Below are 26773 nucleotides of genomic sequence, written 5' to 3'. Positions count from 1 at the left end.
TTTAACCCACTGTTCCTAGGCCGTCATTGTAAATAAGAATTTGTTCTTAACTGACTTGCCTAGTTAAATAAATAAAAAATAAAAAGGAGAATTAGACCTAAAAAATACATTCATACCAGTATATGGTCAATCAATACCGTACCTACAATTGGATTAAATTGACATTTCACAAGTCTGTATGGGGGACATTGAACATCTCACCTAACAACGAGGCTAACCAGAATGGTAATGTTAACACACTGAATGGAGACTAGACCCTAGTATTTTTGGTATTTTATTAGGATCCTGGGGTTCCTAGGCCTGGACAACAGCAGCATCTTCTTGATGTGGGGTGAGTGATTAATGTTGCTATGTAGCTCAGAGCTTTAGAGGGGATTAAAGACCGTTCTAAAATCCACGGTACCACTCACACACATTTCAAAAGCAATGTGTTGAATGTATTTAACGCAATTAGACAAGCACCTACCTTATTTTAACAGTTCGTCAATAGCCCGACCTGTCTAAAAACAGGCCAATTAGTCTAACAAGGGGGACAAGGCCATGTCTTCAACACTAGTTATTCTATGAACTGAACAGTCTCATCATAAGCAACATCTTTGTTTGCAGTGACCGTACGGAGGCTAGTCCAAGTCCCATAATGCATCTTTTGCAATGAGAATAAGCTTTCTGTTTGACACAACTGGCATTGCAAATCACTTGCTGTGAACAATGTAAACAAACCGCTAGGAAAAGACAGACAGAACTAAGCCTTATCAACTGTCCTAGTCTTATGCATTTCAGTCAGATGGCTAGATCAAACCAGGCATCAGGTACTAATAGCACAGATAGAACAATGAGACATATTCAAACTGATGTATAAATCTGAAGCATCCAGTTGGCGTTTCCACTCACTACCAAATATGATAGTGAGAGGAAGCCCAGTGGCCGGCAGTGGGAGAAGATGGATTTAGGCAGACATTCTGGCAATTCACTCATCGATTAAACATTGGATCTCAATACAGTTCTGTTCCCAAAACTACAATCTGTTACGAACAGAGTGGACTAAGTTTAGTAGACTTAACCCTTTCCCAAAGTTTTAAAAAAAGGATTGCAAAGGCGAATTGAGTTATTGCACACTTCACAGAGTAGGCGTTCCAACAGAAATATGCAAATTAATGCTAGAACGCGCCAATAGGATCTTGCTAGCTCGTACTTGGCACTGCCCACCTCCTTGCTTGTTCTGCCAACTATGGCTCATTTGTTCCCATTTGAAACAGACCGTGTTGCATCTTGGTTTAGTTGTAAAAATCTCTAGTAATAGGCCTAACCAAACCAGAATGAGGTAGGTTGTGTGTGATTATGTCCAACAGAAGTAGCTAGATAACATTATTATAGAGCTGGTAATTTAGGCCCGGTGCGATTAGCATGAAAACACACTGGAATCCTTTTCCATTTGGCAGGAAGCAGTCTACAGCAAAATATTGCCTCTCTCTCACTTATCCAATTATCTGCAGAGGCCACAATAAACTAGGGGGCAAGTACAGAGACGTGTTGTTGATCCAGACAGTGGCTCACAGTGACCAATGCCTAGAAAACCGCTACAGACTTGACCTTCTGCATTGAGAGGACTCCCTGCTGCGTAAATCAGTACCAATGCAAAGAGGCACAGCCAGAACACTGGGTGAATTGGCCACAAACTGGTATTTTGTAAAGTGAGCTCAATAAGGGAGAAGTAATACAGAAATCTGTGGACAATTGAAAACCTCACTTGCCTGAATGATGAGAAAGGTCCTTCGATAGTCTGACAGATTGGCAATACGCACCAACCAGTTCATCGCTGTCAAATACACTGTACCAAACATTAGAAACACCTTCCTAATATTGAGTTGCATGGACTCTACACGGTGTCGAAAGCATTCCACAGGGATGCTGGCTGATGTTGACTCCAATGCATCCCACCGTTGTGTCAAATTGGCTGGATGTCCTTTGGGTGGTGGACCATTCTTGATACACGTGGGAAACTGTTGAGCGTGAAAAACCTAGCAGTGTTGCAGTTCTTGACAAAAAAACGGTGAGCCTGGCACCTACTACCAAACCCCTTTCAAAAAGCACTTAAATCCTTTGTCTTGCCCATTCACCCTCAATTGTACACATACACAGTCCATGTCTCAATTGTCTCAAGGCTTAAAAATCCTTCTTTAACCGGTCTCCTCCCCTTCAACAACAGTGACTGAAGTGAATTTAACAAGGGACATCAATAAGGGATCATAGCTTTCATCTGGTCAGACTGTCATGGAAAGGTGTGTCCTTAATGTTTTTTTATACCACAGTATTATTGAATAGTCGTTTTTGATTGGCTAGAAGGGCATTCTAGAATGGACATTACAACCAGACATCGGGAAACCTTCAAATCATGACGCAATATGCACCTACACATGCAGTAGAGGTCGACCGATTATGAATTTTCAACGCCGATACCGAATATTGGAGGACCAAAACAAGCCAATAACGATTAAAAATCTGCCAATTCTTTTTTTTTTTGTAATAATGACAATTACAACAATACTGAATGAACACTTATTTTAACTTAATATATATAATAATAATAAAATAACATCAAATTAATTTAGCCTAAAGTAAATAATGAAACATGTTCAATTTGGTTTAAATAATGCAAAAACAAAGTGTTGGAGAAGAAAGTAAAATGCAATATGTTCCATGTAAAAAAGCTAACGTTTAAGTTCCTTGCTCAGAACATGAGAACATATGAAAGCTGGTGGTTCCTTTTAACATGAATCTTCAATATTCCCAGGTAAGAGGTTTTAGTTTGTAGTTATAGGACTATTTCTCACTATACGATTGGTATTTCATATACCTTTGACTATTGGATGTTCTTATAGGCACTTTAGTATTGCCAGTGTAACAGTATACCTTCCGTCCCTCTCCTCGCTCCTACCTGGGCCCGAACCAGGAACACATCGACGACAGCCACTCTCGAAGCAGCGTTACCCATGCAGAGCAAGGGGAACAACTACTGCAAGTCTCAGAAGCGAGTGACGTTTGATACGCTATTAGCGTGCACCCCGCTAACTAGCTAGCCATTTCACATTGGTTACACCAGCCTAATCCCGGGGGTTGATAGGCTTGAAGTCATAAACAGCTCAATGCTTGAAGCACAGCGATGAGCTGCTGGGAAACGCAGGAAAGTGCTGTTTGAATGAATGCTTACGAGCCTGCTGGTGCCTACCACCGCTCAGTCAGACTGCTCTATCAAATCATATCTTAGTTATAACATAATAACACACAGAAATACGAGCTTTAGGTCATTAATATCGTCAAATTCGCAAACTATCACCTCGAAAACAAGACGTTTATTCTTTCAGTGAAATACGGAACCGTTCCGTATTTTATCTAACGGGTGGCATCCATAAATCTAAATATTCCTGTTACATTGCACAACCTTCAATGTTGTGTCATAATTACGTAAAATTCTGGCAAATTAGGCGGCCCAAACTGTTGCATATACATATACTTTTGTTAAATCATCCCCCTGCGTTGCATCGATTATATGCAATGCAGGACACGCTAGATAAACTAGTAATATCATCAACCATGTGTAGTTAACTAGTGATTATGATTGATTGTTTTTTATAAGATAAGGTTAATGCTAGCCAGCACCTTACCTTGGCTTCTTACTGCATTCGCGTAACAGGCAGGCTCCTCGTGGAGTGCAATGTAATCAGGTGGTTAGAGCGTTGGACTAGTTAACTGTAAGGTTGCAAGATTGAATCCCCGAGCGGACAAGGTAAAAATCTGCCGTTCTGCCCCTGAACAAGGCAGTTAACCCACCGTTCCTAGGCCACCATTGAAAATAAGAATGTGTTCTTATCTGACTTGCCAAGTTAAATAAAGGTGTAAAAAAAAATGTAATTTTTATTTTTTTAATTGTCCGAATCGCTGTCCAAAAATACCGGTTTCCCGATTGTTATGAAAACTTGAAATCGGCCCTAATTAATCGACCATTCCGATTAATCGGTCGACCTCTAACATGCAGACTACTTGCTACACAGTTACAGAAAGCTAAACCAACAATCACACAAACTGAAAATGGATACAATGTAAACGCAGGTCCACCGAGGAAAAGACTTAGCTAGCATTGATTTGTTTTTACAGAGACATTTGAGCATCTGACCTAACGTGGTGAGTGATTCACATGAATTTCTCCTGTCCCCTCCCCCACTCAAGCTGTCAAATCCTCCCATGTTTGACCAGCTGTTTTCAGCAACTGATTTTTTAAAATTCGGTTGTCATATTGGCAGTTTTGCTAGCAACAAACTATTTAGCTAACATCTAGTCTAGTGTTTGATATGCAAAGCGATCTCCTCGTAATTAACCGTCAGTGTTTTGTGTCCTGCCTTGAAGGCAAAAACTCTTCTAGCTATGCCAGGCATTATCAGGCATTATCAGCACGTGGATGTATCCAAATGAATGTCAACAGAAAACAGTACATTTGCTGTTTCTGTCTGCAGAGGTCATGACTGTGTAGCCATAGCTAGTTGGCTAAGTGTCAGCAAGCAAGAATAAGAACATTGCCACTGAGCATGAGCATGGCAATGGAACAAAGAACGAACGACTGGGTCACATCTCTAGCAACCAAAAGATGAGAAAGTATAAATTTGCATTGAAAAATATCAATGAACGTTTTTCTACCAGTGTGCTTTTATATTGTTTTCTTTAGCACCTTTGGTATAAGTGGGATAAATGCCTCCGTTCCGTACATTACCTTGGAAAAATGAACTCTGCAAAGGGACTCGGCATCTTCCCGCTGCGTCGTCCATTAATTCCAAGGTAACATACAGAACGTTGGCATTTATCCCGTACGTATACTCAGTGCATGTGAGTAGTGTGTCCAATAACAGCTTACAACACAGACTGATAAAAGTAGACAAACCAGGCACATCCTTGACATAAGACTTCAGAAAGGCTTAAAGTTCAGTTACAAAATGTAATGCAGCTAAGCCTACTGAATATAAATTGAGGTTCTCACAAAACTCAATATCTCACCACACGCTTTCTGCTATTCAATCATATTGAGCTGTTAATGATACTTAAAGCAAAGCAATTAAACAGGACAAGCTTCAAGAAAATAAAAATCCATAAATGGATCAACTTAAAAAAATCTGGATAAAGATCGCAACATTTGCACAGAGTCTATTGGAGTTTTAACAAGACCTTCACCCTGTGGTCAATAGGCTTTGAAGTGGTATACCTGGAACTTTTGTTAGGGGAGAGGAGCGCTGTGTGTGTTGGCCAGTGGGAATCTGTGTATTTATAAGAGATGCTGATGTACAGTAAAGAAGCTGTGTTACTCATGACATGTCGATAACGGTACAGCCCGCTGGACTGAAAGCTTTGTCAAACTGTAATAGGAAGTGGCAGGGGAGCTGAAAAATGTGTACAAACGACTTCAAGTTAGGCTGTAGGCTAGGTCAGAAATACATGTCCTTGAATAAGGCTAAGCAAACACAATTCAATCATAAATCAGCACATTTCAAAACAAAATTCTTTAAATCAATTGGAACCCTCCTTTTAGCGTCATTTCAATTCCAGCCAACCTCTGAGAATTGGCTTTGTTCAAGTGACTGTTAGTGATTCCCCTGAGGTTTCAAATTGCCAGCTACCTTTTAGGATGTAAATCCTCTCTAGTTTGTCATCAGCTGATGTTACCATCAGATGACTGGAGCCACACTGACATACTCCCTTTCCGGAAATAAAACTAATCAGATGCTTCAGGACTCTAAACAAACAGGCTGAAAAATCATTGTTCAGTGTAGTTTAATGCTCTACTGTTCCTGGTTCTCAAAGTGACATCATAGGTGATTGGCTGATCCAAGACAGGTAAGATGAAAACATGTTTGTTTCTGAGACATACCATTTGTCCCATGGAACATAGTCACTGTAGAATTCACTCCTTCCGTGGGTCCACACTCCAGATCAAAGTCCTGCTAGCAAGCGTGATTTCTCCATCGTCAGAATAGAGTAGACTACAAATCACTGATTCACCCATGTGGGCCAGTCCAAGGTAATGGAATTACGCTGAAACTCTGGTTTCACACTTTAAAATGTATGTCAAACAAAAACCATTGATTTTCGAGTTTAATAAACCATACAGCTCTATGAACAATGACTACTTTGAACAATTTACACAGTTAAATAAAACACATTTACTGGAAAAACTGTGCAAAGCTGGGTCACAGAATTAAGTTTTTTTTTTATCTATGGTTTTTGGTTGGTTTACATTTTAAAGTGAACAATCTGAGTCTCAGCGTAAATCCATTACCATGGAATTGCCCACATGCATGGAACCTGTAGCCTTTACAATGTGTTGACTCACTATGGAATACACACACACAACTATTGGGAAAGTACTGTCTACTATGTATTAGGGAAGGTAATAAGTAACCAAGATAAGTGTGGTTCACAATAAACAATGTTTTTCCACATCTGGTTTGATTTGTTAGTAGTGGAAATGTTTAAAAGCGCCAACATGGGCCGAATCCCCATCAGACTTCCAAAGCATTCAGCCAAAGTCTTGTTGTTTTCCTAATTAATTTCAAGTACTAGAACAACTTCATACTATGTTGACATGTCAGTCTCTAGCATGTGGTACTTACTGTAATAATAGCAGATATGCTTGAGATTGGGAAATGGTATGAGATTTTAATACACCGTTTAGCTAGCAAGCTTACTACACATGTAGAGCCAAGGAGAGTTGTATTGGCATGCAATGTTCTGTTGGCCGACAAGCTCCACTACAGGCAATCCCTGCAATGCATGTGGCTGAGCAATCAAATAATGTCACAGCGTGCATGAGGTGTTAATCTCAGCCCTGACATTGCTGCTCGAGTTGACCTTAGGTTACTGGTTAGCATAGAACCAAAATATGAACCCCAATCACCTCACAGTTTATAAATGTACAGAATGCCAATATGGCTAACTAGCTAACTTCCAAAGACTGTTATTACCCTGTCGCATATTGTGAAATAAGCGTGTCAAGCTAGCTTGCTAACTAACGTTAGCTAGGCTAATTGGCTTTTAGCTGCACGATTTGATACCTAGATTCAGAATATTGTTCTGTGTTCGTGGCAAAGGGGCTTCGTATAAAATACATATTGGTTAGCTAGTTCCTTAATTCCGTAGCTAGCATTAAACGGTATCCATGTCAAATAACGTTGCTTTCTGTGACAAACTTATTGCTAGTTAGCTAGGTCTCTCAAACAATGAGTTCTCAGGGCACAGCTAGTTAGCTAACGTTAGCTAGCTTCATTGCTAGCTGGCTAGCAGTCTCTCTCAGTCCCACCACATATCAAAATACAAGATAATTATATTTAGGCGACACTTACCCCGTGTGAAAACCCCAGTACAACGACGGATTACGTACACTCCATAGATAGAAAGAGTAAAAGTAATTGACGAGAATGACAACAAAAATCTGTCAAAATAACCACAGACCAATGCACTCCCCAAGAAATCCAACGGCAAGGAAAAGGAGAGGCCAGCAATTCACTGGACTGCTGCCATCACACTTTGAGATCCCGTTCCAAATCGAAAATACCGGCTCGGGCGGTCATTTTTAGGTTAAATCTCGAATCATTCAAGGATTTAATATTTCCCTTTGGTCTCCTGTACAGTAAATCCAACATTGAACAGATTTCCTCCCTGGGTTAATTCCTCTGCTTTCTATGTATCTGTATCTTGCTGGTTGTTAGTACCCTCCTATACTGGAGATTGATACAACGTAACCAACAAGCAGAACGAGCTGCTAGGAAATCCAGGACAAACGTTCCATTCGGATTGAACTATCTTGCAGGAGGGGTGCGCTTGAGTAAAAAGAGACATATCTGGAATTTGAATGGATTATATTGTCGTTTTCACCAAATGTTTGCTCAAATGTAATGAAATCTGCACACATCTCCAAGTAATACATTCATAATACATAAACTATATGTCAAAAAAAAACATTGGCTTGATAAATTAATGTTGTGTCCTCCTGCATTATGAGTGACAATTTATCATAACATTTGACAAAAAATGCTAACACAATAAGAGCATTTAATAAAACATGCATGGCCTATTTATTTCCTAAAGGAAATTGTATTTTATAGAGTGCCTCCTTCAATTAGGGATAATAAAAACAATTTGACACCATGTACTCAGAACTGTATATTTGGAGAGCAGAATACATTTCCCATGTGGATGCCATGACATATTTCAGGGTAGAATATATCTGTCAGCTATTGGTTTTGAGGAGATGAGATGAAATATTTTATTGGCTAAAAATGTAACGAGAGAATGATACTACCAGCAATACTGTTATTTCTTGACTCAGGAGTTGTTCTGTTCTTTATTGTCTTTAAACAAGTCCAGTCCAGAAACAACCCTTAGACCCCACACCCTGTAGGCACTTTGTATATCTGAATTAATTGGATAGCTAACAGTGGAGGCTGCTGACAGGAGGATGAATCATAATAATGACTGGAATGGAGTGAAAGGAATGGTATCAAACACGTGAAGAAAACAATTATTACATGTGCTTGATACCATTCCATATACTCCATTCTGGCCATTATTTTGAGCCATCCTCCTCTCAGCAGCCTCCACTGATAGCTAAGTATAAGCAATATAGTAGCTCCACATGTTCCCCATGTTGCTTATACTTATTCAAGCCCTTTTCAGAAGTGCCTAGGAGACATTCCTGGACCAGGTCAGTGTGGCTCTTCATTTATGGCCTGGGACCTCAATGGTATAGTGTGGCTTACGCTAGATTGATGAATCTCCAAGAGTTTTCACTGCAGGGTTGATGGTTTTGATTGCACACAGCAAGGTAATTACACAACAATTGACACAAGGAAGAAATTTCAGTGAGGTGAAAGCAAAAATGTTTGATCCTCACTCCTTTTTTGGATTGAACTATTTGAAGTGCAGGTCAGTTGAAGATTTTAAATAAGCCTAACTTTGATGGAATGAGCTGTCTGAAGGCCTCACAAGATTCACTCACAGTACCTAAATTCCATTGTTCAGAAAGACTTACATCTCAACCAAGATATTTTATGTTGTATCATTTTAGGAAGCAGGCAGAAGAATTACAGTACAGGAAGGAGACACAAGGAAAAAATGTGTCTGTCATGTTGCCATTTGTCATAAAGCGCCACAGATAACCTTTCATGTTTACCCGCTTCAAACGGCTTAAAGAGATCCTCGCCCTCTCTCTGGCTGCTGCACGGTTTCCCCGGCAACAAGAATATGATAATGTTCCCTTTGACGTGACAGAAGGAATCATCTCACTAACAAACAGAGACAACAGGCACAGGGAGGCCTGGGGGGAAACTGAATTAATGGGCTCATTTTCACACAGAGCCAAAGCAGCAGTCAGCCACCGTCCTCCATCTTCCCATGCGTTCCCCGCTGGCAGGCACACTCATCCTCCCCCAAGGAGCAGCCAGTCTCCATTGGAAAGATAAATAACAGTCAGTGAATGAGCACAGTGGGGAGAGAGAGATCACTGATGACTCGCCCTTCAAGTCGCAGGCATTAGACCAGGCCCCTCTCTGTCTGTCTGCCTGACGTGCCAGCCAGAAACCCAAATGAACAAGCTGTGTCGACAGTGTAATATTTTTTCCCTTGCTGAAAAATGGCAAATCAATCAGTCATTTGGAATAACAGAGGCACCGGTTTCATTTGTGGAGTCTGATCTTCCATTACCACATTAAAGAGACACTGTGAGCCTTGAAGCTCACCCAGGGATGATAAACACTCTTTTAATTTAGGCATTGTTCTTACACAAATTATGAATAATTTGAGCCAACAGCAAAAAAAAAAAAAATCAAATAATGCACCTTTCTTTTTTGTCCACAACACTGCTTGTCACAACAATGGGATTGGTGATAAACATGAATTCATTTAGAAAGTAGAAAGAAAGGATAGATGATGGCTCAAATTCAGTCTGGCAAAGGAGACGTGTTAATATGATAGATAGATGATAGATTAAAGAGAAACAAGCATGGGATCATGTACAGCATACAGTGAAGATGAACAAGGCAGGGTTGGGATCAATTCCATTTCAATTCCAGTCATTTCAGGAAGTACACTAACATTCCAATTCTCTTCAATGCTTTTCAATGAGGAAACAGAATTTGAATTGGAGTTTGGCTCACTTTTTGAATTGAAATGGAATTGACCCCAACCCCTGGAACAAGATGTTCCAGATAGGAGTGAGAAGGTAATCCACATACCTTGGTGATAAACATGTACTTAATGACAGTTGAGCTGGACTACACCACCGTATCTGATTATAGGATGTCCTCACTGCGGTTGCTGTCTAAAAGGCATTGAGTGTGTCTCTAACCAAACCATGTAAATACTGTTTACTCCTGTCCTGGCCACATCAATCATACATTAAAGTACTATAATGGAGGGCTCAGAGGAGAATGTTACCTCTTCAGACTGGCACGATGTGTCTAAGATGGATGGAAATACTACAAATTAATCCAAGAGTGAGAATGCAGAAACCATGTGGCAGGTAGGCAAGGGCATTTTATCACAACAGCCACACATTGATTCCAGTACAGTCACGAGGAGACAACTGTGTATTCAATTTGATCTCCCTGACTGGTGTTGAAAAACACTTCAGAAGACGTCAACTACAGTTTTGGGATGGAGATGGCAGGGTGTTTCCTGTCCACCTCCGCTGTGGCTCTTTCTTTCCTTCTGTCTCTCCGCTGGCAAATTGCACCAATTATGCCATCTATCATTCCATCACAGGTTTTGAGGTTGAGTAAATGAATGAGAAAATGACCGTCTCTAGCTCCTGAAGTAAACAACAGCAGTGCTTTGCTTTCCCATCATGTTGCGATGATATGCTGATAGTCTCCTATAAATACATAGAGTGTAATACATACTTGACTAAGAACCCATCCCTGAGGCTTGAAAGAGTTTTTTTTCCCTTTACAGTGCTTACAGAGAGCCTGGCTGTTCGCTAGACCAACCCATGTGACCCGATTTAGTTCTGATGACAGATTAGGTCCCAAATTGGAGTGACTCATCTGGACAGACGTCTCTGCAGCTGACAGTAATACAATACAGTTCTATAAAGCTCCATAAAAAGTCCCAATAGGAAGCTTAGTGTGGAGAATAGAAATGTCCAGGTATGATAATGGCGTTGATGTCCATATAGTATATCCTGCATATCTGCCTTGTATCTCTGCAAGTGGTTTAGATTCATTTTCAGGCAAAGAAGCGCTGCTTCGGCTATTGCATGCATAAAGGGGATACTATGCCTGTACCATTTTGAGTAATCCCCATAGAATTTGACAATTGTTGCAGCTACTATCTTAGTTGGTCAGGTCAAAAGGGCCAAGACAAATTGGGCCAGTTGAATTTGTCTGGTGATAAAGCCAATTTGTAATGGACACGTCCATAAGGTATAGATCAATGCTTCTGCACAGCTGTCGGATGTTCGGAAACCAATACCCATGATCAAGCGGAGCCGGAGGAGTTGTTCACTTGGGTTGGTGCACAGATTCACTTATCTTTGCCTGGCATGTACGTCTTTATACCCTGTTGTTTGGAGGTTTGGCTGCGGACGGTGACTAGCCCAGGCCCGCCCTGGAGGTCAATCAGGTCGGCTCTCCAGCTGCATTCTCCATAACAGGAGAACGTCAGATATAAAAATGCTCTCCCTCTCCATCTTACACACTGACTTGCCTTTGGGGAGCTAGCCAGGCAGTTCGTTCAAAGGTTCATGTGCTTCACTTCCTCTGACTGGGCCTGCCTGCGACCTCCTGACTAACTGAAGCTGACGAGCCATGAGCCCCAATGCGGGCTGGGCAGATGAACACTGGAGCTGGCAGGCCACGGCTGCAGACAGGACTTCTGCTCTACTTAACAGCTTTATCAGCCAGCCTTACATCAAGGAATCCGTGGCATGCCGAACACACAGGCAATCAAGGGTGTGATGAGGAAATGATGCATTCCACACACAAGACCTTGGGAGGAGGGATTGGATGAGACAGAGAGCAGACAGTAACTGACAATCTGTGGTGGGTTTCACAAGTGGTGAACAAGTTTTGTTTTTTACTATGGAAAAAAAATCTTAGGTTTGTTTAAATGTTGGCAGCTTGAGAACACATTTCAGCCAATTTCAAGGTGATTCAAAATACCATTCTCAACCATTTTGAAGACTATGAAGAATTTTAATTGAAGGTACATTTTTCCAAAATAGGGGGGGCGGTTGACAACAGAGTAATGGATGACGCGCCACAAGCCGTTCCTGTGTTGCATTGTTCCCCAGTCGCCTCCTACAATTCCTCATGCCACATCCAAGCCTAGGGGGGAGGGATTTCCCCCAATCCCCTTCCCAATCCCCTTCAGCCATCAACACAAAAGACCTGCTGCTACCACTACTAGAGTCCACCCCAATGAATTCCATTTCAATTACATTCAAACATTCAAGTGAATATAATTGAAAAAGACCAATATGAACTAGTTGCTGCTACTTATGGCATATTAGTACATTTATTGGATTGGAAATAATTGAATAGGAATTGAAACCCCCACTATAAAGCAGGTGGTCGCTGGGTGTCTTTAGCTCGTGAGAGGCCTGGGTGTAGCCCCCCTTATTCATAGCCTCAGGTAGTCATGTGTCTGTCCTCTCCCATTCAGGAAAGTGGATAACAGAGGGGGGGGGACGTGTGAAGTAGTTGCACTAGCATTAGCTTCAGGCAGGGGAGAGGGGAAAACTGCTGCTAGGAAGCTGGCGTGACTGAGAACAGGAAGAGAACAGGAAGTGCCGCTGCTGCTCACATTCCATCCTATTAGAGTTCATTCTCCTTTCAGAGAGCAGAGGACCGGGCCCTTTCTCATTATAATGTCTCACACTTGGCCCTTTGTTAACATCATTAGATCTCTGTCATTTTGCGCACGAGGAACGCCGTGAGTGATTTCAGTCCTGTTTATTTAAACATGCTTAGTGACATTGCAAATGTTTGAATGTCGGAATAACAGAAACAGGGCCTGTGTTTGTGTGAACCGGGTGTCTGTTGTTATCCAGTGAAAGCCCTGATCTGGTGGGGGAGGAAAGAAAGCCACCCACAAGGCAAGTAGCTGTCATCATTGATTCAGTCAGGCTGAAATTTGGAGAATTCTTGTACACCCTTGTGGGGGGGAACTTTTACAAAGGAGAGCTCTTACGCTCTCTGGGTGGCAAAGATGACTGGGAGGATTGGTGCAATTAGGTGGGCTCATGGTAAAGGCTGTCTATGGGAGGGCTGTGGCTTAATCTGCAACTCAAACAAGAGAAAATCTAGGCTAATCAATGGCCAATTACAATGCTAGGCATGGATACACAAACACATTACAACTTGCAATGGGTGTGTGAGGTGATTCATGGCAAAGAACCCCCTCGGGCAAGAAAGGGCTGAGTCAAACAACCACTCAAACAAAACATCTTGATGGAAATAACCACCGAGCAAAAGTGGTTAAAACACAAAGCACATAATTACCATGGATCGACACAAAAACAAATCCCAACTTGTGAAAACAGCACACGCTTTGAAGAAAAAGACAATTGAGTGACTTCTAGAAGGTGAGAAAGGTGCAAATCAGACTAAATAAGACTAATTTAATGGGCTCCAGCGCTGCTGGCTTTCAATGACTGTGCCTCTGTGTGGAGTCATGATGCTCGTTTAGCACCTTTGTTAATTTCCTATTGAGGTAAAGACACTCCTGTCACCAAGAGGACACTCAATCCCAACGAGGGCCAGCCTGACATGACTTCAAGAGGCCTGCTTCTGACAGCTATATAATGGAGAGAGAACAGGAACTTAATCGCTTGTGGCCAATTGGTCCGTCAGTCACCACAGAATTCCATGTTCGGCCTCCACCGCGCCATTACATCTGAAAGGAGTGCTTTTTTCTGGAAAGAGTTATATTTCACAAATGTACAAAAAATGCATGGTGACGGTTGAGTGGGATGACTGATAGGACAAGAGAGCAAGTTTGGTGCTATGGTTAACGTTTCTTTCAGAGTCATCTTCTAGTTTGGATTTCGCCTCTCATTATAGATGGGTTAGCTGACAACGTCATGAGACGATGTCTCCATGGTGTACAAGTCAGCGGGGTGTTGTGATTATGGATGGCCAGATTGCTAGCAAGAATGACAAGAAACTACCATGCAGGGAATTGTAAGTGGCTCGTTTCAGCTCGTTTTATCTTGTTCTTGTTCTGACTGATTTCATGTCAATATGGCAACAAACAAAAAAGATAGCTGGCTAGCTAACCAACAACTATAACAGCGTATTTGAAAGACAAGTGCTCATTGTGCAAATGTATTTATGTTTTCAATAAACATTGTAGACAAAATATACTGTAGCTTACAAGCGGTCAAAAATCTAAGCCAACCCCATCTGTTTTGCCCCATATTTGCAAATGCCTCGGTTTTGTTGCTAAACAACCAACCTGTCTACGGTCAAAATAAAATAAAAGACAGAAATTACATTTCAACATAGTTTATTGCAGAAAATACAACTGTTCAAGAGTACACAGTATAGACTGTAGAGAATCTGGTAATAACTTTCCTGTGTGGTGAATGTCTGCTTAATCATTGTCCTTAGACTGTAAATGCCTTGAGAGGATGCCATGTATAGCCAGTGTGTCCATATTTATGTTTTGCTGGAACTCCTGATAAAACACAGTAGTCAGAATATGACCCACTCTGGATGTTCTCGTCAATCTCCGCCTCTCCTCCAGCTGGTCCACACTCTCTCTTTGCTTTCTCGCTCTCTCTCGCCAACGTCACACGGCCGCCGACGGAACCAGTCCCATCTTCGCACCCCTATGATATTGACTCTCCAGCTTGACTGTGAAAGGGGGAAAGCAGAGAGGAAGGGAGGGGGGAGGAGAGAGGGAAGAGAGGGAGGAAGGAATGAATCAAAACACCATCAAAGGGACAGAATGACCTTTCAGAGAGCTCAAGGCCTGCTGATTAGAGGCGTCCGGGGCAGATAGGAGGGAGAAGGCCAGCGAGGCTGTTTATCCTGCTGCTACCACAGACTAGCCTTCAGCTTTTTGTTCTGGTACATCTAGTCAAGTCTTTCTAGGCTACATCACACTACACTTATAACTAGGTCTAATAAGCCCCTGCTTATAGTGGCCATTTGGACAGAACCATTCCTATAGGAGGTGGCTTACTTTTAAGAAATATGGCCAATATACTACGGCTAAGGGCTGTTCTTACGCACAACGCAATGAGGAGTGCCTGGATACAGCCCTTAACCATGGTATATTGGCCATATGCCACAAACCCTCGAGGTGCCTTATCGCTATTATAAACTGGTTACCAACGTAATTAGAGCAGTAAAAATAAATGTTTTGTCATACCCGTGGTATACGGTCTGATGTACCACGGCTGTCAGCCAATCAGCATTCATGGCTTGAACCACCCAGTTCATAATTTAGAATATATACTGGATGGTTATCAGAATGGGGATCAATTCCTTTGCAGTGGAAAATCAATAAAAATGGTTAAATATTTGATAAGTGTCCTCACAGGGCGCTAGGCTACTACGGTGACAGCATATTACATTCAAAGGACCATCAATACAGAGCATAGTGTTAACCCAGCTTTACACCACTGACTGACTTCCTAATAGGCTTTATGGACCAGTCAAAGTGGCAAAGAACCCCCCCATACATACACTAACGTGCCTCATAACCTGCAATGGAGGAGATAAGAGCCTAATAGAAGCTTTCCATAGGTCTTTGACCCCATCAATTCAAGACATGTCCGGCAGATCCTGTCCCTTCCTCCATTGCAAACATGAGTCTGATTGCTTTTCTGAAGTATATCTGAGTAGTGAGTACCAGCCTTTTCTCATCCTACCCAACCATTTCAGGTTACAGTCGTCCACTAGAATCTGTCTAAGCAGACTTTCCTCTTTGGGTGATGACAGGGCTCAATATGACTGCTGCTGGCAAGGATAGATTGTACAAAACAGCAGCAGAGTCTTATGTTGAAGTAGGCCTAGTTGTATGACTGGATTATTTGAACAGCCAAGACTTTGACACCAATCAGGACCGCAGCATAGTCATGATATCTTGTAATCGCAGGTTAAGCAATGTTTACTAGTTAGCTTGTTAACACAAACAAGCTAAGCAGTTGAAAGCCAACCCTGGGCCAGTTGCAGATGGCACTCTGTGCAGAAAACTCTCAAGTTAATCTGCAATGACAGGCCAGCAGCCAGGTGGCCTAATGGTTAAGAGCGTTGGAGGGTTAGTGTAGTGTTTTAACCCTGGTTCTGTTTCTCTCCAGGTGGGTACAGTCGATGGTTCGAATCCCCGAGCCAACTAGGTAAAGGAATCTGTCGATGTGCCCTTGAGCAAGGCACTTGACCCTAATTGCTCCTGTAAATTGCTCTGGATAAGAGCGTCTCCTACATCACTAAAATTGAAATGTAGCAGCGGCTGTTTGACCTAGAAAGGTCAGTGGATATTCAAGCGGCACAACAAGTATCAAGAGCTGGCTGTACGCTGGTCTCTGCTTTGTAGGCCCTCTGGTGACATTGAACTCTTTGCAAGACTTGAATTAGCATTTGCGTTGCTCTTAGCATGGCTATTTCTCAGCAGTACTTATTCATTGCCGTATCGAAGCCATCTGGGAGTTGAGCTCCAACATAGCCCATCCATTTCTTCTTTATTCAACCAGTCACCTGGCTCTATATTTAACATAACCCTACCTATTTATTCTCAAAGCCCTTGTAAAACGTAAATACTGTAGCTAGTGCCAAAATGAGCATCTCTATTCCCCCAACAGAGGTCATTCACACCACATAGGACCCTCAAGCAATCCCTGGCCACTACAAGCCATATTAGGTTAGATTATCTGTGTGGAAGAAGCAGTTCACAGTTAAACACATTGTAATCTAGCACGGCGGAGCCCAGAAACACTCTATTCAGACAGTTAGCACTGAGGTTGGTTTTCCAAGGGGCTGAGGTAGGACAAACATGATGTATGTATAACAGGCAGCAGTGGTTGTCAACTCTGTTTGTTTTTCTATCTGTCTCGTCACATTAGAGCTCAACTCCATGCCCTGGTAGTGGCTGTGTAAGCACGGTGTTAAGGAGAAGTGCTGTTTGCTCACCATTTCCAAACTTGCCTCAAATACTGACATGTATTATTTGTGTGTCTCTCTGTTATGCCTGGAGCCAAATCTCCACAGCAAAGGGAGTGCCTCTGGATTCTGGCAACTAGCTAAAAATACAGTGGTTGCCCAAGTGACAATGTTGAATGCTTGAGAATGTTTATGTCACAAACCAATGCCCTGCACCACACAGAGGACTTTGTTTCTGGCCTGAGTAAAAATGACATTTTCCCTGAAGTTGTGTACATGCATTCTTGCAGAAAAATGGTGTTCTTGCATAGGCTAATCCAAACCAGGTGACTGGTTAACAGAACATGTACACTAGTTTCACTCATACCAAATCAAGAATAGTATTTGACTGCTTCTTTGCCTCAATATAAAATCAACTAGAATTTCCCCCCTAAACGATTTACCATGACACCCACGGAGCGAAACAACAAGCCAGACATGGCAAGCTGATAGTTCACTTGTCAAGTGCGTAATTAAGAGTTAGCGTTTGGCCAGCTCGGCTGATTGTGTCTGGGAAGTGCTAATGCCAGCTCAGTCTAGTTCCTCTCTGTTAATGGCTGGAGGGGCTGCTGAGTGGGCTGCTGAGCAACAGCATTTCAGAGTGGATGCTGAAAGTGTGAGATGGGGAGAAGAGAGAGAGCAAGAGAAAGGGAGACAGAGAGAAAGGGCAAGCGATATAGAGACAGAAAGAGAGAGGCTGTCACATCGATCGGTGAGACAATTTCCCATTGATTGCTGGTCTGTTTGGGGGCTGCTGTAGAGAGGTTTATTACCCACACACTACAGCTGGGGAGGCCCAATAATAGGTGCAATGTGTCTGCAGAGGGCTAGAGCTACATCATCAAGCCTGTAGAATACACCCCTATTTGAGCACACACACACACATGTTATGTTCTTCTATCCTCATGGGGACCTACAATTCATTTCCATTTAAATCATATTTCCCTACATCTTAACCTTAACCCAAACTCCCAACCCTGTTTACTCTAATTGTAACCATTCACCTAAGCTTTAAACAGCCTTCTTCCTTATGGACAGACAGTTGATATGTGGCCACACCCCACACTACTATTCTGACCCTATACTATACACACACTGTTCTCATTACAGCCCGATGGGAAGGAGCCCAATACGCTTCTGATAAACATTCCCATCCAGCCTCAGAACCCAAGAGATGGAGCCAAGAGGTCTGTCTGTATACTACTACCCTGTAATGGAGGACCATTGACAACCGCACCAATTAAATACAATGGCCTTGAGATGATCATAAACACTGAGAGGCAACACTTCACTGTCGATTGAGGGATAATGGAATAATTCTAGGCGTAAACAAGGAATAATGGATATCCGATATGCCAATCAATGAATCAGCTAGGGAGCTCTTTGTATTCATACCTTGTATTGGAGAATGATAATCCCCATTCACTAAGGTGATTTATGATTGCTATGCAAATATAACCAAAGCTTGATACACTCAGACTACAGGCAATTACTCCACACCAACAGAGGATTGTGATGAGGACGAGGAGAGTAAAAGCATACAAATGCATTGTTATATTTATTAACCTCTATTTAACTAGGCAAGTCAGTTAAGAACAAATTCTTATTTACAATGATGGCCTATTAAAGAATCGTATATATTCTAATGTTGCTTGGCAATACAACCGGGCATGAGAATACCCAGGGGATAAATCTATGTGTTGATTGGGCCTAAAGCCAGGGCATGGGGATGACACTATGGCATCCATCTTGTTTCTGTTTTTTCCAATAGAGCTCATACTCAGTGAGCCTCAAGAGGATCCCTACATGCCAGACCGAGACTACATCTCCTGGCTCTACACTGACTACTGCAGCCAAGTGGATGTGTACACATCATTCAGCAGGAGGGAGGGGTAAAAGAAAGAAACCTGCCTGGATTCTCATCCTGGTGTTAGTCACACCTAATTTATATTCTCTTCCTCAGCCCTGGCTGCTAGATTTACAAGTGGAGGTTGTACTGCTGTGTGAGTCGACTTGCAGGCAGGCAGCTTCCCCTTGGAGGATCTCTCTCCCTCTTCCCCTCTCTCTCTCTCCATTCTCCCCCTCAAGCTGTTTTCAGACACCGAGGGGCTGAAATGGCTGAGTGATTTCTACTGCTGCTGTTGCTGCAGCGCTGCTTTAGTCAGGCACACAACAGGCTAGGCTAACCGGGCCAGCAGCCTGAGTCTGGCAGGTTAGCTACCCACGCTCTGTCATTTGCCCTTCCCTTCCTAACCTGCCAGACTCAGGCTGCCGGCCCGGACAGGGCGTGGGTAGCTAGCGACTCCGAGGCAGGGTGACAGCGTGTTTACGCCGCTGTCCCAAATAGGGGCTGACGCTCCGTCGATTGCACCTGCTACCACGCACCTTGCCTGGGGAGTGGGTGGTGGGTTCAGGTGGGTTGGAAGGAGGGGAAGTGAGACAATAATGAGATAGAGAGGAAGAGAAAAGTGCTTTGTGGAATCATGTTTAACAATTCTCCTGGAGGTTTACCCTGATACATGGGGGAGCTAAAGCCAATGGAAGTGAATGAGCCAAAATGGAGGGAATCAGTCTGGCTGCCATGTGTGGCGTCCATGTTTGTTCTATGACTTCATCATCGTATTAATCCTGCTTCACAGCATCTCTTTCCAGGAGATTGTCCAGAGAAATGGCTGAACAACTCTTATGAAGACACCATGTTCAAATGAGTTGGTTTAAATAATCAAGAAGCATTTCAGAAATCTACTCCTGGATATTTGGCCACTTCCAGAATGGACATGTTTAAGGGGGAAAGAGGGAGGGAGAGAAGGAGGGAGCACATTCTGGTCTAATAACTCTACAAGCTACTCACATAACATTGACGAGGGGTTTTCCAGTGAAAAATCTCCCAGTGACAAGGGTCACCCATACTAATGTGCCCCAACTGAGGGAACCAGATTCCTCCTGTGTACATGAGTAATTCCAGTAAGGAGCCAGCTCCCCAGTGGTTATCAATCACCCTGGGCTCTTACAGTGAGAGCCAGAGCGACTGGTGCAGCAGCGACGCAGTGTGTTAGATACAGTGGGATCACGCGTGCGCTAATGCTGAATCACCACCGACCTCGTGTGAAGTGAACGTCCCCCAAGGCAATGCTGCTGCAGCGAGGGCACGCGTCCAGAAGACATTTCATTCGTTACGCATTAGCTTCGATCGTGGCACTCTCGTTAACGCAAAGTGCCGTCGCTAAAATCCCCATGTCTCCTCAGGTAGTCAAATGCCTCAGAAACATTGGCCCGGGTATAAAAATCATCAAATCAGCTAAACTGCTGAGGGGGCAACACAAATTCATCTTTTGTATTATTTCAATCATAATAAGACATTGATATAACTAGACTGGCATATCACAATGCCTGTATTAAAGTTGTAATGACATACTGCCCCATCATGGTGGATCAGGACGCTGTGTTTATATTCAACCCTCCTCTCATGGTAAGTGACATAATCATTTTGTAATGAATTACAAGAAGTCAAATATTCAATCAAGATTGTTCTATTTTTCTCTGTGTGTTAATAAACCGGTCATAAGAATAGGGTCAGTGGTGAAGTCCTGCAGGGACAGCTTTCTTTTGATGTATATTTCAGATCTCTGTACACCACTGCAAATACAGAGAGCCCAAAGAAACAGCAGGACGGGCTTTAGCGATAGGCATGTGTTTACGCTGGGTTTCTAGACAGAGACTTCGTTCCCCTGCAGCCCCAATGTCAAAGAGACAAAATATCAACAGGAACCTCTTTCTAACAGCCACTGAGGGACTCTGAAAAAGTCAATACTGCTGGTTATTAAAACAGGTTCCTATAAAGAAGCCTGTTGACTGCCCACATCTAATTAGAATGGAAATGTAGCGTGGGCTTTGAATGGATCACTGGGGATAGACATTGGCATTTAGATGATGTTATGTCGGGACTAGATTACTGATGACACAGTATTTTGGGGAGATAGTCTTATCAGCAAAGCCTCTGAAATAAGCTAATTGTATCTCGGCATTGACGGTAAGGGGCTGTCATTGTTCTATCATTGGGGATTTGGAGAGGGGTTATACACACATGTACAAACACACACACCAACCTTCAGAATGCTTGTGTGTGTGTGTAGACCTATTCTCTTGTCTATACATCAGTTTATTTTGAGAGAAACAATCAAATCCTTTATCAGGGGCATAAGTCAAGAACAGAACAGTCAAGACCAAACAGAGAGTCCCAGAGAGAGAGAGAGTCTCAGAGAGAGAGTGTCAGAGAGAGAGACACTTAGACAGCGAGAGACACACTCAGACAGAGACACACTCAGACATAGACAGAGTATCAGAGAGAGAGAGAGAGAGAGAGAATTTGAATTTGTACATTGTTAAAACACTGTATATATATATATATAATATGACATTTGTAATGTCTTTATTGTTTTGAAACTTCTGTATGTGTAATGTCTACTGTTAAACAATAAAAAATATTTCACTTTATATATTATCTACCTCACTTGCTTTGGCAATGTTAACACATGTTTCCCATGCCAAGAAAGCCCTTGAATTGAATTGAATTGAGAGAGAGACAGAGACTCAGAGAGAGAGACACACTCAGAGAGACACACTCAGACAGAGACAGAGACAGAGTATCAGAGAGAGAGAGAGTAGAGAGAGAGAGAGAGAGAGAGAGAGAGAGAGAGAGAGAGAGAGAGAGAGAGAGAGAGAGAGAGAGAGAGAGAGAGAGAGAGAGAGAGAGAGAGAGACACACTCAGGCAGAGACAGAGTATCAGAGAGAGAGAGAGAGAGAGACAGAGACTCAGAGAGAGAAAGAGAGGAGATGTATGGGTAAACCACTCTTTTTGGCTCTATAACAAAGAATAAAGAGAAAAAACATATACATGATCAAATACAAATCTTAGAATCAACTATTAAAGACTACCAGAACCCACTGGATTCTCCAATTACCTTGAATGAGTTACAGGACAAAATAAAAACCCTCCAACCCAAAAAGGCCTGTGGTGTTGATGGAATTCTCAATGAAATGATCAAATATACAGACAACAAATTCCAATTGGCTATACTAAAACTCTTTAACATCATCCTTAGCTCTGGCATCTTCCCCAATATTTGGAACCAAGGACTGATCACCCCAATCCACAAAAGTGGAGACAAATTTGACCCCAATAACTACCGTGGAATATGCGTCAACAGTAACCTTGGGAAAATCCTATGCATTATCATTAACAGCAGACTCGTACATTTCCTCAATGAAAACAATGTACTGAGCAATTGGCTTTTTACCAAATTACAGTACAACAGACCATGTATTCACCCTGCACACCCTAATTGACAACCAAACAAACCAAAACAAAGCCAAAGTCTTCTTATGCTTCGTTGATTTAAAAAAAACCTTTGACTCAATTTGGCATGAGGGTCTGCTATACAAATTGATGGAAAGTGGTGTTGGGGGTAAAACATACGACATTATAAAATCCATGTACACAAACAACAAGTGTGCGGTTAAAATTGGCAAAAAAACACATTTCTTCACACAGGGTCGTGGGGTGAGACAGGGATGCAGCTTAAGCCCCACCCTCCTCAACATATATCAACGAATTGGCGCGGGCACTAGAAAAGTCTGCTGCACCCGGCCTCACCCTACTAGAATCCGAAGTCAAATGTCTACTGTTTGCTGATGATCTGGTGCTTCTGTCACCAACCAAGGAGGGCCCACAGCAGCACCTAGATCTTCTGCACAGATTCTGTCAGACCTGGGCCCTGACAGTAAATCTCAGTAAGACCAAAATAATGGTGTTCCAAAAAAGGTCCAGTTGCCAGGATCACAAATACAAATTCCATCTAGACACCGTTGCCCTAGAGCACACAAAAAACTATACATACCTCGGCCTAAACATCAGCGCCACAGGTAACGTCCACAAAGCTGTGAAAGATCTGAGAGACAAGGCAAGAAGAGCCTTCTATGCCATCAAAAGGAACATAAAATTCAACATACCAATTAGGATCTGGCTAAAAATACTTGAATCAGTCATAGAGCCCATTGCCCTTTATGGTTGTGAGGTCTGGGGTCCGCTCACCAACCAAGACTTCACAAAATGGGACAAACACCAAATTGAGACTCTGCATGCAGAATTCAACAAAAATATCCTCCGTGTACAACGTAGAACACCAAATAATGCATGCAGAGCAGAATTAGGCCGATACCCACTAATTATCAAAATCCAGAAAAGAGCTGTTAAATTCTACAACCACCTGAAAGGAAGCGATTCCCAAACCTTCCATAACAAAGCCATCACCTACAGAGAGATGAACCTGGAGAAGAGTCCCCTAAGCAAGCTGGTCCTGGGGCTCTGTTCAAACACAAACACACCACACAGAGCCCCAGGACAGCAGCACAATTAGACACAACCAAATCATGAGAAAACAAAAAGATAATTATTTCCAATGTGTCAAGTAATTAACAAAAAAACAAAGCAAACTAGAATGCTATTTGGCCCTAAACAGAGAGTACACAGTGGCAGAATACCTGACCACTGTGACTGACCCAAAATTAAGGAAAGCTTTGACTATGTACAGACTCAGTGAGCATAGCCTTGCTATTGAGAAAGGCCACCATAGGCAGACATGGCTCTCAAGAGAAGACAGGCTATGTGCTCACTGCCCACAAAATGAGGTGGAAACTGAGCGGCACTTCCTAACCTCCTGCCCAATGTATGACCATATTAGAGAGACACATTTCCCTCAGATTACACAGATCCACAAAGAATTCGAAAACAAATCCAATTTTGATCAACTCCCATATCTACTGGGTGAAATTCCACAGTGTGCCATCACAGCAGCAAGATTTGTGACCTGTTGCCACAAGAAAAGGGCAACCAGTGAAGAACTCACACCATTGTAAATACAACCCATATTTATGCTTATTTATTTTCCCTTGTGTACTTTAACCATTTGTACATTGTTACAACACTGTGTGTGTGTGTATATATATATATGACATGTGTAATGTCTTTATTGTTTTGAAACTTCTGTATGTGTAATGTTTACTGTTAATTTTACTTTTGTATATTATCTACCTCTCTTGCTTTGGCAATGTTAACACATGTTTCCCATGACAATAAAGCCCCTTGAATTGAATTGATAGAGAGAGACACTCAGAGAGATAGACACACTCAGAGAGACACACTCAGAGTGACTCAGAGACTCAGAGAGTGAGAGAAAGACTCAGAGAGAGTCTCAGAGAGAGAGTCTCAGAGAGAGAGAGACTCAGAGAGAGTCTCAGAGAGAGAGAGCCTCAGAGAGAGAGACTCAGAGAGAGAGCCTCAGAGAGAGAGCCTCAGAGAGAGAGTCTCAGAGAGAGAGTCTCAGAGAGAGAGTCTCAGAGAGAGAGTCTCAGAGAGAGAGTCTCAGAGAGAGAGTCTCAGAGAGAGAGTCTCAGAGAGAGAGAGACTCAGAGAGAGAGAGACTCAGAGAGCAAAAGAGAAGAAAGGGGAGAGAGTCTCAGAGAGAAAGAGAAGAGAGATAGGGAGAGGGGTAGAGAGAACAGAGGGGGGAATACATTTATGCTGATCTAGTGCTCTGCATTCTGAGGAGGCTGCATTTGCATATCAGTGCAGCGGAGCAGAGGGAGAAATGTGTCAGCATTGACAGCAAGCTGAATATCTTAAACCTTCACTGACACCCCTGCAGGCGCTCTCTCAGGCTCCCTCTGATACACACACACACACACACACACACACACACACACACACACACACACACACACACACACACACACACACACACACACACACACACACACACACACACACACACACCAGGTGGGAGGATTGCTGTGTTCCCACGTGACTGTGTACAGTAGCGTTTGTTTAACGGTCAGCTCAAGTGCAAGGCTCATCTCTGGGGAAAAGCCCCGGTGAAGTGTCTCCATGCACACAGAGACATCTGTGGGTGTGAAACCGAGAGAGTAAGCTAGAGACATAACAAGAGAAACATTATGTAGTCATGACCTAAATCCCTACAGTAGCTTATTTCCCTCTATAGCTTGGTTTATAAATATAACATGACTTTTACCTACATGGGGATGAATATTTGGGTTGCTCCACTACCACAACAAAACTATTAATAGATATATACACTGTTGTCATGACATGCACACATGGCTTTAAAAGGACCAATGGCGAGGGGAAAGAGGAGCAATGCTTTGTATCCAACACCAGCCCCAGTTCATGTTAACTCAGCAACCATCCTCCATACAGTGCCTCTGTGTTCCCACTCTGGTGAGAGTACTGTAGGAGCACTACACTGCTAGCTAAACAATGTCCAATGTCCCATATCTAAGCATCTTGTCTATTCAATCCCATTATATTCATCTGACTGCCATTTCTCAAATGACTCTGTTACAGCTCTCACATTGTTTGTTACCCGTTTGAGCTATGAAAACTTTGGTGATTGAAATGTCCGTCAAAAGATGGTCTCGCTTGCTGACGATTTACGCGCATGCGACTGACAATTGATAAGAGGCCCATTGTGTTGGCGAGATGTTGTTGGTGCCAAAGAATGACAACTTAAAGTAGACTAGAGAACATGTAATTCTAGTTTTTGAATTTTGACAGTTATAAGCAGACACAGGGGAATGTGTTTTTCTGACAGTCACACCCCAGGATATTCTATCTCCTCTGAGCTGTCTAATATGACGTCCGAGACTTGTGACGGACGAGCTGTGTTTTAGAGCAGAATTCAACACTTTCTCTGAGCCTCGTCAACGGCTTAAAAACCCCCACTTCTGACATAATTTAATACCCATATTTCTGACTAGAAATGTCAAGATGTTCTTCTGCAAGTCTTTTACAGTACAGTAGCTTGCTATTTTTAAAGGAGTCAATGGTATTTGTGAATGTGACATTGCTGCTAACAGGAAGATCAAGGGGTCTGGTTAAGTTGTCCATTTAGCTCAAGGTTATGTTAGCACAAGGTTACGATGCAGTCTCCAGGGGCTGTGAATGTCCATGTCTGTGTTCAGAGTGGGGTGGGCCTGCCAATCTCTGTGTTGATGGGCCTGCCAATCTCCATTCAGGCTACTGATTGGTGGGAGAGGGCAGTGTGTGTAAAGAGGGGGGGGGAAGTGGTTAACACTGTGGCCAGGCTCCTTGGCATGCTGGAGGAACGATGACATTGATCTGCTGGGCCTCTTCCATCCCTCTCCATGAAGAGGTAACTGGATTGTTAATAAAAATGGAAATTGAGCCATGCTGCTATCTCACACACACACACACACACACACACACACACACACACACACACACACACACACACACACACACACACACACACACACACACACACACACACACACACACACACACACACACACACACACACACACACGCTACCAGCAGCTAGCGTCTCACCTTCCCCACCCGACCTTCCTCACCCCTACCTCCCACAGAGCTGTCTTGGTGACATTTAAACGACTGGACCAATTCAAAGCCTACCAACTCCCTATGTCCTCCCCTAGATACTACTACATTCCTCTGTTCCTCAGGCAGCAGACTAACACATCAAATGCCTGCATG

The 26773-nt window shown here is 42.7% G+C and overlaps 2 protein-coding genes across 2 annotated transcripts in view; both read right to left on the bottom strand.

The window, feature by feature from the left end:
- The window catches only part of LOC112241677 (zinc finger protein 609), a 61631-nt gene extending 53844 nt beyond the window's left edge, over positions 1-7787 (bottom strand). The window contains exon 1 of the mRNA XM_042316044.1: positions 7383-7787. The gene's annotated coding sequence lies outside the window, so the exon portion shown is untranslated. The remainder of the gene's footprint in view (positions 1-7382) is intronic.
- Positions 7788-14527: 6740 nt separating this feature from the next.
- The window catches only part of trip4 (thyroid hormone receptor interactor 4), an 82186-nt gene continuing 69940 nt past the window's right edge, over positions 14528-26773 (bottom strand). The window contains exon 12 of the mRNA XM_042316043.1: positions 14528-14894. Within this exon, the coding sequence (XP_042171977.1) occupies positions 14830-14894 (65 nt within the window). The 3' untranslated portion in view covers positions 14528-14829. The remainder of the gene's footprint in view (positions 14895-26773) is intronic.

Source organism: Oncorhynchus tshawytscha, unplaced genomic scaffold (assembly GCF_018296145.1).
Source record: "Oncorhynchus tshawytscha isolate Ot180627B unplaced genomic scaffold, Otsh_v2.0 Un_contig_14872_pilon_pilon, whole genome shotgun sequence".
Lineage (NCBI taxonomy): Eukaryota > Metazoa > Chordata > Actinopteri > Salmoniformes > Salmonidae > Oncorhynchus > Oncorhynchus tshawytscha.
Note: the sequence above shows the minus strand (reverse complement) of the source record. Positions and strands in the feature narration are given on the sequence as shown.